This window comes from Condylostylus longicornis, unplaced genomic scaffold (assembly GCF_029603195.1).
Source record: "Condylostylus longicornis isolate FDR11 unplaced genomic scaffold, ASM2960319v2 ptg000010l, whole genome shotgun sequence".
In the NCBI taxonomy this organism is placed as follows: Eukaryota; Metazoa; Arthropoda; class Insecta; order Diptera; family Dolichopodidae; genus Condylostylus; species Condylostylus longicornis.
Window position 1 is genome coordinate 18,130,224 of NW_026577979.1, and position 20,707 is coordinate 18,150,930.

Genomic DNA, 20,707 nt, shown 5'->3' on the forward strand with positions numbered 1-20,707 from the left:
CTCTTAATGAGCAACAGAAAATTTTCAATCCCGGAAGGAATCTAATAACATTTTTGATATTGTGTTGATTCAACTATTTTACTTTTTTTATTGAGATTGGGAGAAAAATATAAAATAAAAAGAGATGGAGAGAGAGAGCAAATAAAATCGACGAACACAATACTATCGCATAAATATTATATAAAGTTGGGTCAAACCAATGGTTTGTATTGTAGCACTTTTCCCTTCAACAAGTGAAAATTCTGCTTTTAAATACAGTCTATGTATACCTATCACACTATTAAAATTATTTTCATTCATATACAAAACTCTTTCTAGGATTGCATATATTTAGGATGAACGATTTATGCAGTCTTTGAAATAAAGCAAAAATTAATATAAAAAGGGGTTAACATAATGCTCGATTTTAAGGGTTAATTGTGTGAGTTAAGGAAAATAATTATATTTTTTAATGTCATGGAATTTACCGTTAGCTTTTTGCGTTTATAGAAATTTGAAAAAACGTACGATTTCGGAAATATAAGGTGTCAAAAATTCAAATTTTACAAATTTCAAGGGGCGATAACTTGAAAGGGGGTGGAGATGGAAAAAAATTTTCTTCTAACGAAATAAACTATTTTTTAATGTCTATAAGCCACTAAAATTTCAAGCTTCTACAGGCTGGGGTCTAGAAGAAAAATGACATCAAAAATTTGGAAAAAAAGGACTTTAGATAACGGTAAATTTCAAAAAATTTCAAAAATGCTTATGGTTTCATTGCAACAAAAAGTTAAAAAAGGCCATTTTTAGGGTTTTGGGGTGGTATAACTTCTAGAGGGGGGGAGATAGGTAAAAATTTTGTACTACGGAAGTAAGTTTCTAGTAAAGATCTATGTACATATAAAATTTCAGCTTTCTATCTTCAAGGGTGTAGAAGTTTTGTAAACAAAAAAAGTGTCCACGGACGGACGGACGGACGGACGGACTGACAGAGTGAAACTAATAAGCACTTTTTTCAAAAAATTTTTTGGAAAAGTGCTAAAAAGTAACACAATATTAATTTTTTTCTTTTATTTGTACTTACATACTCGTGTTCTTTTGTTTCTCTTGAATTGTTTTGATAGTACGCACAAAGGACATTAATATTCAACATAACACTATAAACTTATTTAATGTCATTTTAGTAACACAAAAATTTATCCATTCTTTATAGAAAAATTAAAGACAAAATTTGAGAAATTTTGTAAATCAGTGAAATTCAAATGTTTTATCGCTAAATTTAAATGCTATAGACAAAAGCATTTACTAGCAAAACGGGAATTTTTCTAGCTTGTTTGATTTAAAAAAAAAAATATAAATTTTATAGTTTTTTATTTTGAAAACGTATAGTTTATTTTATTATGCAATCGGACTTCAGACCTTGAAATTTTGACGTCATATTAGTTTTGAGTTTAAGTTAATTACTTGTTGGCGATCTTAGTTGAAGTCAAATATATGCGTGAACATCAGCTTTAAAATGGTGTTAAAAACAAAAATTTTCAAAAATCAAAAACCCAAAGACAAAATGGTGTTAAAAACAAAAATCGAATTCTAATTCGTAGATTTAGTTTGTAAAAAGTCTTAATATTTGCTACATTTGCTATACTTGACACAATGCATATTATATCAATTAATCTTTTCCCATTTTTCTAAAAAAAAATTGGAGGAAAACTGTTAATTAATCAATCAAATTTTTTCGACCGTCCGTCTGCTCGTTGGTGTGTCTGCTTTCAGAACTTCTTCAGCGTTTATCTAAAATTTTATATGCAAGTAGATCTTTACTAGAAATTCAACTCATTAGAAAGAAATTTTACCCATCCCCTCTCTAAAAGTTATATCCCCTCAAAATCCTTTAAATGTAATTTTTAAACCCTACACCTTCGTGAAGGGTATATTCACTCTGGTTAATACCGACCCAACTGTTTTTACTTGTTTGGCTACTTATTGTTTCGAAACCATAAAAAATTTTTAAATTCTGGAAACTCAGGAATGTAATAACTACCTTCTCCTATCGCAATAGACAAACAAAATCGCTGATGAGATTAACCATCTTTTCAAATTTTTGATATCATTTTTTATTTAGACAGTAAGTTGTAGAAGTATGAAATTTTAACAGTTTTTAGACACTAATAAATAGTTTTTTTCGTTAGAAGAAAGTTTTTTTTGACCTCTATCCGCTTCTATGTTATAACTTCTCAAATTTCGTAAAATTTGAATTTTCCACACCCTACATTTTCGAAACTGCACGAGTTTCCAGATTTATATAACAATTTTAAGGGAAAATTTCATGCCACCAAAAAATGTAATCATTCATTTTAAGTCACTTACGTAATCGTCAAATTTAACTATTTCAACGTTGCGCTTCCCACATTTTTTACTCATCCTAGATGCATGCAATAATTAGATGACATAATTAATTTGATTTCTTATAGTATTTTGGTATAAATGAAATTATAAAATTATAAGGTGATGAAAATTTCAATTTTTGTTAACTTTAAAAGTTTAGATATCCGCAGAGGGATTCGAAAGGGGAAATGTTGATTGTCACTGTTATTGTCTAGGCTAAAACATTTTCATTATAATTTTTTATTTAAGGTTAAAAAAGTTCATATTATAAACTTTTCATATGTTGTTTTATTTTTTTTATTTTGCAATAGTATACTGTCCCAATGGTGTGATATAAAATTGTTACATAATTTACGACATGAGAGTAATTTTTGGTAAAAGAAAAATATCATAAAGAAGTTAAAAAGAATAATAAAAGAATATGAAAACGTTTCAACATTTTGTGATAATTATGTGATGAAATTATTTTTAATGAGAATTAAACTTCGTTATGTTTTTTTATTTATTTTGAAACTTACAGCACAATACAAGTATATATGAAAATTATAATGGACAAATACACGTGTTATATACATACATACATATGAATCATTTGATATATAATTCTTGTTTTAAGTGCTATAGAACTGAGAATTTTCTTCAACATACACTGGACTGATATTATCATAAGAATTGATGTCTTTATGACAGACTTTTTAGAAAATGCTTTTGAAATGTGAAATCATCAAAAGAACGTAATTTGTTTTGAATATTAAGATATTGTTATACAAAATAAAATATGTAGAATAGGTAGAATACGATAATGTATTTCACACGTATGTGCAGACATTATTATTTTAATGGTTACTTTTACTTTTGCTTTTACTTTTATTCTAATCTGATAATTATTATTGTTATGTCAATTATTTTTGTTTTATCGTCAGCTCAGATGATTTTTGGTTTGTTAAATGATTGTTATATACTTTAAAAATTTTTGGAGTTCAAATGTACGTCATTTGAATTTTAATTACGATAATAACTAATTTAAGTATTATTAGAAAATCTGCATTTTAAAATTAATAAAATGAATTAAAAATATTAAAATTTGTGTATTAAATATCAAAAATAGTAAAGATTAAAATAATGTTGATGTAAGAAGTGCAGCCATTAAAATGAAAAGCGTTCTGTACTTATTAAATTAATTTATCTTGTAAGCAACAATCGAATTGTTGCTTTTACAAATTATACTTGTTGTCACTAGTTGATATCCTTATCTTAAAAGAATTTTTTTGAAGGTCTTCGGATGAATTGTGTGTTCAATTACTGAATTTGCAATATTATAAATTGACATAAATATATGTAGGTAAATAACAGTACATAAATTGTTGTCCGGAATAAAATCAAATACAAAAGAAATTTTTCTAGTAATGTCGTATAATATTGTAATAGTGTTATATTGTATAATAACTTCATAAATTTTCTTATATTTAATATAAAAACAGAATTGAAATATTGTTCTTCAAGCGTACTTTTATCTTATTTATAATCGCTACAATAAAGGATGCTTCTATTAAATAAAAATTTATTCTATAAGAATAAACACAAAATAATAAAAATCAGTGAGTTGTGCTAATTTTTTTTGTGATTTTAAAATCCCTCAATTCACAAATATAAAATAAAGATATTGGAAAAAAGATTTTTGATTAAACAATTATTTATAACGATGTGGGCCTCAGATATAGATGGTAATGAACATCTCTTTGCAAACGAAGTGAGCCGTTTATATTTTTATTGTAATAATTTTAAAATTTTTGTGATAAAATTAAAGTGATCGAAGAGTCTAAGATCGACAAACGATATCCAAGTATATGCAATTCAAAATTTAACATAAGTTAGCAGTTTAATAGACAAAATAGTAGTGGAAAATTATTGAAAATGGTAATAAATTTTATTTGTTTTTGAAAGTGATTTACAATGAAATCAGTAAATTTTGCCGTAACCAGGATTTCTTAATTGCAAATTGTGTTTGAACTGTAAATAAATTGAAGTTAGTTGCAGACCGCATCGATCATTTGTGAGTCATCCTTAAAGTCTTAGGAATATATTTCATATACCGAAACTCAGACAGTTTTATTAATCCCATTTCGAATTAATGAATGCTTTTTAAAAAAATTTCACAAAAAAAATAATTTTGGGATCATCTGTTATCAAACACGTTTCGAATATTGAAGAAATATGAGCTCGTTTTGTTAAAAAATTATTTGATGTGGAAAATTTTTGGTTCTCTTTTTTTTGGCCATGAATTATTAAAATTTGATATTTAACACTTCTTGAAATTTTTTTTTAAGAATGCTTTTCTCTCCTCTTATTTTTTTTGTCCCAAAGGATTCTTAAATATGGAAGCAATTGATTAAAATAAAGGAAGCAAAAAGGCCAGAAAAATATTTTTTAAGGGTTGAATAATTTTTCAATAATCTGAGAAAAATAAAAAAAATTATTCATGCATAAACAATGCAAAATACAAAATTAAAAGAAAAAGTTCCGATGAAGGGAAGGCTCAGCATTGTAAAAGTCTCTTGGGAGCTTGTTATAAATTCTCTCTAAAGGCAACGTTTTTTTTTAACATTAAATAAACTATAAAAGTGACTGAAATACAACTTGATATATATAGGCGTGTGTTTGTGTGTATGTCAAACTTTTTGTTACTTTGTTCTAATTTTCTAAGTGAAGTACACATAAACTTTTGAATTGTAGTTAAAATACTTTGAAAAAAAAAAACAACAACGAAAATGAGAAGAAATTGAAAAAAATGAATCATTTAAACTTTTATTTATTCCTTAAAACTTTAAGAAAAAAAAATTATTTGAACACTTTTGAATTTTTCTCAAAAAATGTAATTACGACAATACGGAAATTTCTCAGGTGGATGGCAAATATTTTCCAAATTTTATTGAGAGTGATACTGACTTCATTTAGGAGAATAATTTAGGTGGTTAAAAAACATTTTTTGTCTTTAAGGATCTCGTTCTGTATCAGAACGCAAATTCTTTCTAGAAGGCTTGCCAGAGCATTTCATGTGTGATTTTTAAAAGAGAAGAGTGTGTGCATTTTTTGAAAGGTATAGGACTTACCTATCTATTTCAGTGAAAAACTTACAAGTATAATTCAGTTATCTTGGTGGTAACAAGTTTAGTTGTGTTGTCGCTTTAATTTTTACATAATATTTTGAGAACAATTATAAATAGTACAGAAAAAAATTGATAATTCTAACCATAAAAGCTATACTGGATCAAGAACATTTCTGCAAACAAGGTACTTGATCACGAAACTCTTGCAACTTTAATCGCCTTGATATGAAAGGTTTTTCAACTTACTGATTTCCGTCAATAGCTCTTCAGAAGGGGGGCCAATAGATCTTTTAAGCTAGTCGTGATGCACTGCTACCCCTTCTTTGCAATCTAAAGTCTTCAACATTAAGAAATAAAGCTATGATCCCCAAAAGATATGCATGTCACAATTATTTGAAAATTTTCGAGTCTTCTTGCCTTTTAAAGAATATGATTGTAATTGAAGTTTCGTTTGATTATCTTATCAGGAAAGAGATTTATCATTAGGTTTAAAAGTCTGGAAAACAGCAATAATTTTTGGCCTTGTGAAATATTGAATTTTTGTTTTTATCGGGAAATTTCCATAATATGAAAAATTTTCCATTGAACTTTTATACACTATAAAAGTAGTGTCCTTTTAAGGATGCCAATTTTTTTTTATTTTTTTTTTTATTTTTTTTTTGTGCTCTGTTATTACTTGAGAAACTTTTATGAATAAAAATTTAGATAGCTACACTTTTATAAAGTGACTTTAAAAGTAGTCTCTTTGTCTCAATTAAAAAACCATTTGAGAAGTTTGTTCAAAACCAAATCATTTAAGGGTGTAAAAGCCCTTTTAGAAATTCTCAATATCAACAATATTACAACTTTTTGAATTTTTAAACCAAAAAGTTTTAAAAATCATCCTTATGCTCTTTGATTATTGCAATTCAAATACTTTTGTTACATTACAGAAAATTGATTTTTGCCGTAAAATATGCTAATTTGTAAATTGTTTCAATATATTTTATATATGTACAAAAAAACAAATCACTTCATGTTAACGAAAGTTTTTGGATCAATCCTTTGAAATGAGCAGTTTCTCATGACTTTTTTTTTTGTTTTATAATATTTGCTAATAAGTCTTTCATTTTGAAAATTAAATGATACTTGGTACTTAACAAAAATGTTTTTACCTTGGCGATAAGCTTATTTTATCAAAGAATTTTTGAGAAAAAAAGCTCATATCATCAGATGAGTCTTGATTATTAGACACGTAGAAATTACATAAAATTATTAATAATAATTAGTCCATTGTCTATAATAAGTGTCTATTTAAAATTTGTTGACGGAAGGAAAAATTGGGCTGGTTAAATTTGTAAATAAATTGTAATTTAAATTTTCCAGTAAAAAAAACCAAAAGGCAGGCAGAAAGAAGCGGAATTATTGAATTATGATTCAAAATAAAGAGACTTATGTATGCTAGGGCTTACTTAAAAGCGCAAATGCTTACAAGTATGTAAGGTGTATAATGTTGAACAACTGAACAAATGCTGCGTAATTCAATGCAATATACAGTGTTAAATATTATTTAACTCTCTCCTAATCCTGTTATTAATATTAATGCATCCCCGCATCTAACCATTCGAACTACATTTTTATTGTGAAAACTAAATTCGATTTAGCATATAGTCTTTATATGTGTACTTAATAACCTCGACCTCAAAAATATTTCAGAAATCAATTTTGAAAAAAATTCAATTTTATAGTCTATAATTTCTTTTTTTCCGGCCCTTAATGGAAAAATAGTAAATTCATTTTTATTCAATGTAATAAACTCTCCAGTTACACATAAACCTTTATGGTTTAATAAACTCGTATGCAAATTCATTTTAAATAATTGAATTTTATTTTGAAATACTTTAAGATATTAAATAAAAAACCAATATATATAGTATGCATGTACACACATACATGCATAATATAATCCATATTTATTTAAAAGAATATTAAAATTATTAAAAAGGATATGCAATCACAGGATTTCACGAAGAGATTTTAAAATATGTGTAGGTACTTTTAATTTTTATACAATCTTCTTTTTGTTTATAAGTAAACATATATATTGGATTTTTTATGTATATTATTAAAGAAGGGCTATCATAAAATTGAAAATCACGGAATCTAATATTGTAATATAGGTCTGACATTTTTATATATGAATGCCCTTGCATTAGAATTACATTGATATTTCAATTAAAAAAGTTAAATTGAAATTGCTTGAAGGCTAAAATATATTTTTTCAATTGAATTTTCAGGATCATATATGAGTTTATATTGGACGCTGTTATTATTGTTGTTGTTATTGTTCTTATTATTGTTATTATTATTACTGATTGCTAAATTTATTCAAATATCCATTTGAGGTTAACAAAAATTTTCAATTTGCAAAAATTTGATTTCAATAAAATTTGTTTTTCTCAAATTTATGGAATTTATTAGGAAGTGGTTTTATTCATATTGTGGTTTTTTTTTTATTTTGACAAAAAAAAAATATTTGTTATGAATAACAAGTATATTTATTGACATAACATATATATTATATTCAAAATATGATATAGAAAGGTACTCACCCATGATTCCAGTGAAATTAGGAATATATCCTGATATTTTTGCACTTTTCTGGAATACAATTTAAGAGAAAATAAAAATTTCTATTAATTTTTAGTTCATTTGCTTGTCATTTAATTAAAATATCGATATATACATATATATATATATATGTATATGTATATACACATATATGTATATATATGCATGTAATTTAATAATAAAAATTAAGAGCATGAATAAAAGAGCTATGATATGAAAAATATAACAAATAAGAAAAATTTGGTATTTTTAACCGTAACTGTACTCAAAATAATGAACTCGTAATAATAAAATTATAATGTATCGGGTAATGGGACACACATTTTAATGTTTGGTTTTTCTTCTGACATCTTGCGCATATTTCAAATTGAGTCATTTTGTTTACCATTTCATGATGCAGAGACAACCGGCCCGAATAATTTCTCTAATATTATATTATAAACAATTATGTGAAATATCTTAGTTAAATCGACATTTTGGCACCTTGTGTAGCTTAGTAAGAAACGATTGATTCAGCGATTCAGCGATAAAAGGTATAGGCTCAACGACTTCCTAGTAAACCCAAAGATGCAAGAAACTGGTTCATGGTTATCTACGATATCATGCCTTTCCCAGGACCGAAGTGGAACAAAACAAAAAATGAGATAAAAATTTCCTTAGAATAAAGCAAAAAGCATAAAGGCTAATTTTAGAAATACCCATGATCATTCATACATAGATCGTAAATCGCTTTGATATTTCATTTTAATTTGTTTCATACAATGCCTTTCAAAATCAATAAAATATTAATTTTCGGTAACTATTTATCATAAAATTAAAGCTATAATTGCACATTTTAATGAGTTTTGCTAGCAATCTAATTCAACCATTCCACTAAGAACCAGAGGGTAAGAACCTTCAATTAATGAAAGTGCCATAATCCGAAAATGATAAAGTATATTAATTAAAATAGAAAATATTCTGAAAATTTAAATTGATTTGAGGACAGACACGTGTAACTTTAAGAACAATATTGGTTTCGTTCAAGAAATTTTACAATACATATTTCATTATAACCGTATATTGGATACCCATTGGAAGATGTCCGACATTGAATTTCGATTTTCGTTAATATCTCTGTATCTTCAGAGTTAAGGATTGCCAGTGTTAAATGTATTCGACCTCATTGGTACTTAAAAATATTCATAAGGTTTCATTTTACATTTTTCTCTTTACGAATAATTACAATTTCATATGAAATTCTTTTAATGAGCTTAACGTAATTTTTTTAAATTACTTTTATACTTAAAAGTTAATCTTAAATTCTTACATTTAGTAAAGAGTAAAATAAAATGAAACAGAACCATTGCTCATTACTAAAATCAGAACTGTTTCATATATCTTTCTTAATTGGCTGAATTTTTGGTTCGATAAAATTAAGTTTTATATTGGAAACATTAATTTTTTTTTTCAATGAAGTTTTGTTGAACGTAAGTATGTGTATTTCCTATATGGTCAATTCTTTAATATATGTATATGTGCAATAAAATGATTTAATTAACAAGGTATAAGGATGTATAAAAAATTAAGAGTGTTGAGAAAAATATATTTAAGCTACAATTAATAATAATTCAAATGGAAAATGGATAAAAATATAAAAAAGTAAAGATGGTTGGGTTGGGAAATTTAATTTTTAATGTTTGTTCATTTGCTAGGGGGTTTATAATGTAATTATGAGATTGAGTATATCCCTAAAGTGATAATTTAATTATGTGTTACACTTGAATTTCTTTTTCAACTTAATTTAGTACACTTTAATTTTGCTTCATTGCATTTTTGATTGAAATTAAATTTATGTGTTTTTCTACTCGAAGGTATTTAAGTAAAAAATGTATGGGTCCATATACTTGGTTAGTAACTTATAATAAATGCAATTTGTATGTAATTTAAAAAAAAAATGAAAAAAATCAGAATTTAATAAGAAGAAATTATTTTTAAGATTTTATTTTCTATTTCAGAGAATCTGATAATTTTAAGGAAAAATATTGCGCACATTATTTTTTTAGAATCATGTTATTTTGGCATAAAACAACCAATTGGTATAGCACACTTGGGCAAATATGATAAGATTATTATTAAGATAAGATTCATACTTAAGCCAAATCAATACTTCATTGTCTGTGAGTGAAACAGTTGTCAGGCTATCATAAGGCTTTATCGAAATCGAACAGATTTAATATGAATTTCCTTGTATAAAAGTCTTACGCTTTATTTTTGGAACAACTTTTCCATAATTGCAATATCAATACCGAATTTTAAAAAAAGTTTCATATTCAACTAAAATGAAGCAAGGTAGTGAGTCCTTGGTACATCATTAGATTAATTTCATTTAAAACGATAGTTATGGACCGGTTGTTATCGATTTTCTTACAATTTTCAATTTTACAGTTTTGTATATACATTGCGTTCTCGCTTTAAACGCACTGCTATACACATTGCACAGGCACTTAGGAATACACAAACATGAAATTCATGAGTTAGGAAACCATTTTCACAGTTTACCAGCTTGTAAGACGCTTCAGTTTAACGTCAATTTCCCCTATTTATTTTTGTAATTATTTGTATAACTTCTTTTGCGTTTAAGATAGACGGCATAAATAGATAATATTTTGAAAGCTAAGAACAAATTCTTTTATTTATTCCTCTATGTATGTATTAAAAAAATCTCTTTTTGTATTAAATATCATTTTATTGGTTTGATATTTAAAGTCGAAAACAAGGTTTATTTTGTAGGTTTTTTTTAATTTCTTGACAGATCAACAATATGTTATTCTAAAATTATTAATTATGGTTCGGGTTTTCCACTTTCAAGAAAGTATAAATCATTACTGTTAAGTATTATTTTTCCATTATTAGATTATAGATTTTGTGTAGCATACATAAACGAACTTCAATCCTTTAGTTTTTATTCAAAGAAAAACAAGAAATTATTCTGAGTGATTGTTAGTATTGAAAGTTATTGCAATTCATTTTTCATAATTAAATTTTTAATATAAGAAAATGTCATAAATCATTTATGAATCTTGTAATGTAATAAGATACAGACTATCTATATGTAGTTCCTTCATTCTATATACTATGTACACAAAATATTGCAGCAACAGTATATTTTCTATTCGAATCAACAAGTTGCCGTTTACACTAGAAATTTACTTTTCCGCTTTAAACGGGAAGGTTGAACACAAATAAACATCAAAGAAAATTTTTCAACAAATATCAGACACAACAATCATTATTCGCAGTGGAAAATAAAACAATTTAAGAGGTTTCTTGCTTTTTAACCCAACTTTGTTCTCATACAAACATCCTTAACATTTCCTTTCCGCTGTTTTATTAAAATGTTGTTTTTGTTGTGTATGATACCTGGATTTTAACTTATACATTTTACAGTTTGGATTGGGTTAAAATTTATTCTACAAATAATTTTAAAGTTTACTCTATATCATTTCAATTACTCAGCCCTTAGTCCAATAAAATTCAATTTTGTAATCCTTTAAAAAATTTATAAAAATTATAGTGTGTATTTTGTTGTGTATACATACATGATGTGTATTTGGTAATATTTATCATAATATAAGGAATAACAGTGCCTTGCCAATAAATAAAACTTAATAAAAGGTTTCTACAAAAACTGGTAAAGCTTAACATTAATTAAACTCAATTAATTCGAGTTTGATTTAGGTATTGCAAACATGGTGTTATTAATGATCTATATTAAGACGAAAAAGTTTGAATAAGAACTTGCAATCTTTAATACTTGTACAAGTTTTTTCACGAAATTTCTCACTATGTGGCATTTCAGAAATACAAAAAAGAGAAGTCGTTGCATGTAAAATATATTACTACCCAACAAATTTTGTAGGTAGGGCAAATAGCATTAAAATGAAGTCTAATTCGTAACAAATCGAATCATGTGTTGTTCTTAGCTTATTGGTATGCGACATTTACATGCACTGCATTACACTATGTATGTCTATGACTTACTGCTTCCGCGCACGGTAAATGCTGTTTGAGTTAAATATAATTTCCAATTTGTAAAGATTAAATATTATTATTTTTGTATTGAAGGAAGGGAGTTTATTTCGGCTACTTCTGAATAGGTTCTGAATTAAATTAAGGTTCTCTTTTCAACTTATGCTAAGTGCAAGGTAGTGCTATAATAGATCCTTTGGAGTTTATCATTAATAAAATCAGTTTATCATTAATATTGCAAAGAGATAACGACCCTTCCAGAATTTAAATCCGGGAATCTTACAGTTTATCAATAAGCCCAAAGTAATGGCGAACCTGGTTTTTACCTATACAAGACTGTTAAAATTAATGAAATTTCTTTGATGGACTGATATATATATACACATATAGCATTTATACATACACAATATTGTTTACATTTAATATCCTTAGGATACGTGCTTCGAAACTATATCTAATTCAATATTTATAAAAAGTATCAATATTTTCTTTGATGAAAATTACTTTTTTTTTGCTTTTATCAACCATTCATTATTGATTGATTTAGTTAAAACAAAAATATATGTAATTCACATACATGTGTACATAATATTATTTTTTATCGTAACTGAGTGTATTACCACACTTAGTGTACGCCAAGTATAATATGTGGTTTGAATTTATACCACTATTTAGTAGTATGAGTGTTAAGCGTAAATAGCTTGAAATTTTTCTGCAAAGAATGTGAAGCAATCGAGTTGTAAAAGTTATTGAGGTTTTCATTTTACATACTCTTTTTAAATTTTCCTTGTTCTATTGTGACTTTATTAGCTTTATTAACTTTTTCTATCAACAAAATCATGATTTCGTCGATCTTTGAGTATGTTAATTCATGCCCGACTAGTTTATTGCATACCTAGTTGTAAATAAATGTAAATAAAAAATGTGTAGATGGGTCTATTCGGAAATTGGGATGACAATTAAGAAAAATTTTGTTGTTTGTTTGAATCAGTAGAAAAATTATAGCACACTTTTTGGCGAAATGTTAATTTTTTCTAGTTTTCCTCCCGATTTCTTAATGCGTATTCACGAAATACGGCTGGTTTTAGTCTTTTTAGGTGAACTATAGTGATATAACAAAGGGTCAATGTTTCGCGAACTTTCCAATTATTTCTAAGAACTGTGGAGTACAACATACTGTATTTAGATGCATCTATGGAAAAAAATCATGTCCATAAATCCATTAATCCCGATCTAGTAAGCAATTTAAAGAAATGATCTGTGATGAGTTTCTGTAGAATAAACTTATACAATTATGGTGAATTCTAGCATGTTTTGTCTGTTTTAATAAATTTTCCCAAAAACAGTAAATAATAAGAACACCAAAGAAAGAAAGAATAGCGAATAGGAATTTCCATATTGAAAAAAATGATTCTGAAATTCGGGTGAATTCCACAGATATTCCACTAATTTATAAAATTTTACCAGTTATGTATGCAAAATGTGAATTAGATTTTTATTTTGTTCGTACTATATGGTACATTCCACTTAAAGAATTTTGTGAGAAATATTTTTACAAAGTTGAAACAAGATGTGTTTATTCGCTACATAACTTGATTATAGAATACTCTTATACAGCAAATATTGCTCTTATAGCAAATTAGAATCTAATAAATAGATTCTAATTTGCTATATAGGAGTAAACTTTAAATTTTTAGGTTATTAATTATCTTTTCGAAATTTTAAAAGGGTAATTGTGGGCAAAAGGTTTTGCTCAGCATTACCTGTACAATATCTTCACATTTACATTTATGATATAACTGATGACATGTAATGCTGCGTTAGCAATACAAAATTTCCTTATGAAACAGGATATTTTTAATTTTTGCATTAATTTTTAATCTAATAATTTTTTACCAATTAATTGTAGGTGTATTCTAAAGGTTATTTTCTTAACATCAGTTGTTATTTAATGTTTAGCCCTATCATGATCACAATCACCTCAATGATCACAATGGCCTCTGAAAGATCATATCAACTCCATTCGTAGAGAATATGAATCAGTAATGGCAACACCATTTTTCTGAGTATCAAAATCAGTATTTTATTTCAGCTGCCAAATGTTTATTTATATTTTTGTTATTTACAGCTTTTGAATATTTTCTAAAACTGAAAAAAAAGCTCTTTTGAGGAAAGAAGAATTCATTTACCTTCATATGGTATCTGCGTTAGAGTAAGAAAATAGAGAATTTGCAACTTTACTGAAAAATTTAAAAACGTCCGTTCTCTTAAAATTCCTTGTTACGCGTGGTGTGATTATTTCTTTCGTAGACCTTTGGCATTTATTTTTTTATTGGTATGAAAAGAAAACTTCCTTTTATCCGGAATAAAATACTTTTTTTATTTTTTTGCTAATATATTTCGTGCGCTACATACGCACTTTATCAAAGCTGATTTTCTTCTTTGATTCTGTTCAGAATATTCGGAGTAGAATTTCGATATTTCGGAATTAACAATATGACATTTAGAATTTTTCTAAGTTCAGGTCTGCGAAGTACGAACGGAATTCATAATGAGGCTGATTGCCATTTCCCTTCCGTTTATTAAATTACCACACCTTTGACTTAACAATAATAAAGACCTTTCTATTGTATTTTTTTGCTGTTTTCTTCATTTCCTTGAAATATTGTTCTTGTCTTGAAAAGTCCTTTGCTTTCACGTTTTCTCTGAGATTGCGAATCAAAAAGGATTTGAGTTTTTTCCAATATTTTTAAATATTAAGTTAAGAATTGCGTTGACACCGTTCAAAATCATTTGTGACTGATTTAAATAAAATAAAGCCCCTTTATTATACTTAACATAGTTTTTGTCAAATTTGTTAATTTGATTTTCGACATTTCGAGATTGAATCTGGAAATCCTTAAAAAATTCTAACAGATAAATAAAAACTCATGGCAATACTATTAAAACTACCACTACTATATTGAATCCACATTATTATAGTATAAATTTTAATTAAAAAAATATTTAAAAGTTTTCCTTTTTTCATTAGTAAGGACATTATAAATTATGTGGAAAAATGTAAATATTTAAAATCTTGAATTTATTAATTAAAATTCAAAAAGTATGATGAAGATTATAAACATCAATTGATTGTTAAACATACCTGATCCTGGCCTGTACAGAATTTTAATCGAAAGTTTAATGGATTTTTGGTATTTTTTTAAACAGAATACAACTATAAAATTAGATAATTTTGTAATTAAATATTTTATTGAACGGAAAATGTGTAGGAAAACCTAAGGCTTTTTCTTCAAATTACGTTATATATGGCCATGTATAGCTACATGCATGATTCCAAAATACACAAAAAAAAAAATACCAGAGATTCTAGACCATATCATCATGATTAAGCTGGATCAATTGAAATTTATTTTATATTTATTCTTTAAATTTTTGCAAGTGTAGGCGTATTAATTTTTTCTCATAAATTTTAGAAGATCTTCAGGCATTTTATTGTATTTCTCTGAAGGCTATATATAAAACATGATAATACCAAATTAATATGAAATTATTTTTTAAGAGAATAAAATGGGTTTAAAATGTTGAATGTACTTGTAATTTTCTTTATTTCTTGAATATTTTTTAGCTTATTCATTATCAATCGATGTTGTTTAAATACCACATTAATTTACTTAATCTTGATTATTATTTAAAGTACTAAATATATTAAATATTTTATTTGGCCTACTAGTCAGAAAGCTATGGATCCATTAACACAAATAACGGTATAAGAATTGAAATAATTGCATAACATTAGGACAAAAAAGGTGAATGAGAACTTAAAGGTATAATTAGAATTTATAAATCGAAAAATAAGAGAAAATTTATAAAATATTTTGCAAAGTAAATTTTTAAATTAAAAAAACTCACAAAAAAATATTACTCTACAGAGTGCGAAAAACAAATGGGGCCTTTTTGAAATGTTTTGGGTTTTCGAAAAATTCTCAGCTTTCTTTTTTTTAAATATTTCAGAATTTTTCTAATAATCTAATTATCTCTAACTCTCGCAAGCTACACATCTGAGTTTGCATTTCCCACAAAAACAATTTTTTGTAAAACTGCGAAAATTCCCTGAGAGTTTTGCCAACTCTGAAGAAACAAATAATGTTACTCCATGTGTATATAAAGTCAAGTTTCACCAAAACTAAAGTGACTTAACATCTGAGTTTATACTTTTGTTTTCAACAAAATCATTACTAGTCTGTAATTTTATTTGATTTCATTCACGCCGTATTCGCCATTTGCGAATTTTGCTAATAAATTGAGTAAAGTTTAACTCTGCTTTAGTGAAAATTTTGCAATAAAAATTAATAGCAGATTACTTTAAGGCATTTTTTTAGGTTTGCTTATGTTCGGTTAGTTTCGTTTTATACGCAAGTTTGAACAAATTCTTAAATTTTATTTATTATAATTTGGTTTTCTCATTATATTTTTAATTTAATAAGAAAATTTTCATTAAAATACTTAAGAACTATATTAAATAAATATAATATAAATTATACATAAATCTTTATACATAATGTATGTATGTATATAAAATGAATTTTATATGTACAATAGATATATATATATACAATATTTATGTAATAATTACAGTTGCAATTATGAATATTATTATTCTCTTTTGTATTTTCTTAATAAATTAGTTAGTGAAGAGTGTGCAAGAGCTTTAGTGATTAATTTCTAAAACTAAAATATTATTTGAGTCTAATTAGATTTCTATTTAATAAATTATTTCTTCTATATTTATTTTGTAGAAAGCCATTTTTTTAATGCAAAATATGTAGGTACAATAGAGTAGAAATTTATTTACTTACTTCTATTTTTATAGTTAATGAGAGTTTCTATATACAAAAGAAATTCAATTAGGTATATATGTACATACACTATGTATAAACAATTTTGTATAAAAATATTATTTAATTCTAATATATAATTTTGTTTCTGTTCTGTTTTTTTTCTTTAATATTAACATTTTATTATAAAAATAAACTAAAATGTAAAAATAAAGGTTAAAATAAATAAAAAACCAATAATTCTGAATAAAAATAAGAAATTTTTTTTTTGTGACCTTATAATTTACCTCTGGCATTACCTCTGTTTGTGTAAACATTTTCCTCATTAATTTATTTAATATTTGCTTTATTAATTTTAGAAATATTAAAAATAAATTTTGTTTTTTCTCTCAAAATAATTTTCGTGAACCTTTTTCTGAACGTTCGTTATCCTTTCTTTTTCCTATATACTTTTTCTATCTAAAATTTATTTTTCTTTTTTTTTTTGGTTGCTAAAAAAACGCTGTAATAAAATTTAGCATTGAAAATAGAAGCAAACGTTTTAGAAAATTTTTAATATTGAAAATTATTAAAATATTTTTTATTTTTTGTATTTTATTTAGTAAATTAAATTGCATTTTATAATATTTTATTTTAATTTTTTTAAATATTTATAAGAGAATTTTAAATTTTGCATAAAATATTCTCATTTTTTTTTTGTTTTAATTTTAATTTATACAATAAAATTCTTACAAAATATATTTAGCTATTAATAATATAGAGTAATATATAGGAGAAAAATTGAAAAAAATATTTATTAAATAATCAACTACAAAATATTTAATTATTAATTCTAATTTTATTGCGATATTATAAAAGAAATAAGAAAAAAAATTTATTCAAATTACAATTGAGCCACTTTACATATTTATAATTTGCTTTTTTATTAAATTTTTTGTTTTGGTTGCTTGCTTTATTACTACAAATATTTAAAAAAAAAATTATTTATTTAATTTTATTATCAAAAAAAAAAACAAGAGTTGAGAATCGTATTGGCTGTAAATTCAGTGTAGAAAATGTATAGCAGTCCTTTGTAAATTATAAAATAAATAAATAAAATTTTTAAAGAGAGCAAATTGTGTTGTAAGTTTCAAGCTATTTAAAACATCAATAACTCATACTCTGCTTCCAATATAGTCGTAGTATGTTGTAGACCATGCCAAAAATGCGGCGAATTCTAAAATTGTAAGATTTTCCTCACATTTAAAATGGTTGGTTTACAAAATTTTGCAGTGGAAATGAAAAATCTTAGTCAGAAAATTAAAATTCTGTATATGAACCTGTATTGTATGTTTATTAATTTAAAAAAACTTTTATTTCCGGTAGAGCTTGTTTAAAATCTATTGAAAATATATTCTTTATATTAACAAGAATAGCCCAGACGAAGAAACATATTGAACATATTATAATATTATATGCATGAGTGAGTAATACAATTTGGATATTTGTTTGGTCAACATAAAGTTTTAGAAAATATAAACAAAAGATTTTGCTGATTTTGTCAAAATTCCATAAATTTAATATATTTTGCAACTTTTAACGAGAACGTTTCAAAGATGCTAAATTTATCTTTAAATAGAGAGCTCCTGACAAAAGCTTGTCAAAACTTTTAATATTTAATAAAACACCTCTTCAAAATGCGTTTAACAAAATTTTTAAAGAAAATTATGAAAAATTTCAGAATTTTAACAAAAACTTTGTTTTAATCCATACTAGAGGATTGATCCATACCTGATTCAAATTTCTGTGAAACCAATACGATGCGTGAAACGCAATACACGATTTCTTTAATAAGTTTATGACGCAAATTGTGTTAGAAAATAAAAAATTTAAAAACAAAAAATTAGGGTGTTAAAATTTAACACTTTTTTACTTAATAAATGTAAGGTGTTTCAAAAGAAAAATGATCTTATAAAAAAAATATAAAAAAATTCGGACCTTGTATACATTTTCTATGCTGTGTTAGAGTTCATAAAGTTTTTACGTTTTGTATAAAGTTAAAAATATTATTATAAAGCAAGAAATAGACACAAATAGAAAATATTAAAAAATAGTATAAAGACTTTGTGCTGATAACTTAACTTGTCATTCGAAAAGACTTTTTATGACAGTTTTGCATACAACCAATTGTAAATTTTAAAATTTTAATAAAGGCTAACAATTAACAAGACGCTAAATTATCATCACAAGTTGTTTTTTTTATCAAAGTGTATTCTGTGCTAAAAATAAAGCCATAGTACATAATTTAAGAATTAATAAAAGTTTGAAAAATTTTGTTTTTATTTCCACCGCATTGAAAACGAGAAAAGAAGTATAAGAAATGCAGTTTGCCGTTTAGAAAAAAACGAAAATAAATTATTTGTAACAAGCCGACTAGGTTTTTCGGCTTATTTATGACAAAGACATTAATCTCGTCTCGTAAAGTTTTAGTACACTTTAATCGATATTGAGAAACGATGAAAAAGAGTGTTCTTTTAAGAATACCAAATTTATAATAAATAAGATCAAGAAATACTAATCCTAATCAAAAGTATAATATGTTGTCGTAATCGGGTCAGGTTATAAGAGAGTACTGCGTACTCTCATTCGTTGGAATAGCATAAAAAATAGAGGGACGTTCACCTAAAAACATAGCCACAGTAGGCATTGGGTGAAACGAAATCGGTAACTGTTGGAGAGATTTAGAAACTACATTCATATCTTCTTTTTTTATTTGCCCATTTTTGACATTAAGGGAAGACGTGCCGTCCTGCTTTAAAACGGATATAAAGAATTCTCTTCAGGAATCTAGAATTTGGTCAAGGATAGCGCAATTAATCTTGAAAACTAATTTTTTTGTTTACTTTTAATTTATAAGATTTTGAGCTCAAGCAATTTGAGGTCAAAGTCTTATAAGTTGTAAATAGTCATATGACATCTTTGTCTAAAATCTAAATGATAATCTTTGAAATAAAAGGGTGGCCGGAAAACAATAACGCGCAGCTTTTTATTCTGCTTAATTAGAATTTTTTTGGTTATTATTCTTAGTTTTTTGTTTCAGAATATGCGATATATTAAATTACGTAGAAATATTTTTAAAATAGTGAAGATTAAAATAATATAAAATGTTGCCTTAAAGCAATGTATAAGATATAGGTTGAAAATTGAATAAAATCTCAATTACGTGCAAATTTATAAAGGGTTTTTTTTGGATGCATAAAAATTTTTACTTAAAATTTATGAATTTATGAATACCAGTATTTAACTTTTTGGTAAGCCTCTTTTGCAAATTGTCTTTATGGAAATGAAAAGTTGAAGAAGTATGCAAATAAATGTATAATTGAAACTAATTTTGTAGATGGATATAGGGCAATAAACTAGGAAGTAGACGTGTGAATTATACATACATACTATAAGTTAAAAATATATTCTTAATATACGCCGAATTCTTGGTCGACTTAGATAGTGGTATATTTCTGCTTCATTCACTCTTTCGTTCGTCTGCCCGTCTATAACTGCGGTAGCTTAAAAACGTATTAATTCGGTCGAAACACCGGCCTTTAAGCCTTTAATACTACAAATAGGAAAATTGCTGAATTTGTATTGCTTTCGTCATTTTGATATACGAGTAGGAAAGAAAAGAAAACTTAAGTAAACAAACAGTTTCACTGTAAAAATGTAAAGAAAGTGTGATTTGTAAGATTAAATTAGATCACAGTGATAGCAATGTAATGTAGAATGTACATATAAGGCGAGAAA

General features: G+C 25.6%; 1 protein-coding gene across 4 annotated transcripts in view; it reads right to left on the bottom strand.

The window, feature by feature from the left end:
- LOC129619032 (uncharacterized) overlaps positions 1–20,707 on the bottom strand; it is a 107,005-nt gene that overhangs the window by 24,957 nt on the left and 61,341 nt on the right. For 2 of the 4 annotated variants that reach the window (XM_055534101.1, XM_055534100.1), the window contains exons 2-3: positions 17,218–17,432; positions 8,063–8,111 (exon numbers count right to left, since the gene is read on the bottom strand). In XM_055534101.1, the coding sequence (XP_055390076.1) occupies positions 8,063–8,111; positions 17,218–17,256 (88 nt within the window). In that variant the 5' untranslated portion in view covers positions 17,257–17,432. The remainder of the gene's footprint in view (positions 1–8,062; positions 8,112–17,217; positions 17,433–20,707) is intronic. The other 2 variants (XM_055534102.1, XM_055534103.1) reach the window with 2 other exon arrangements.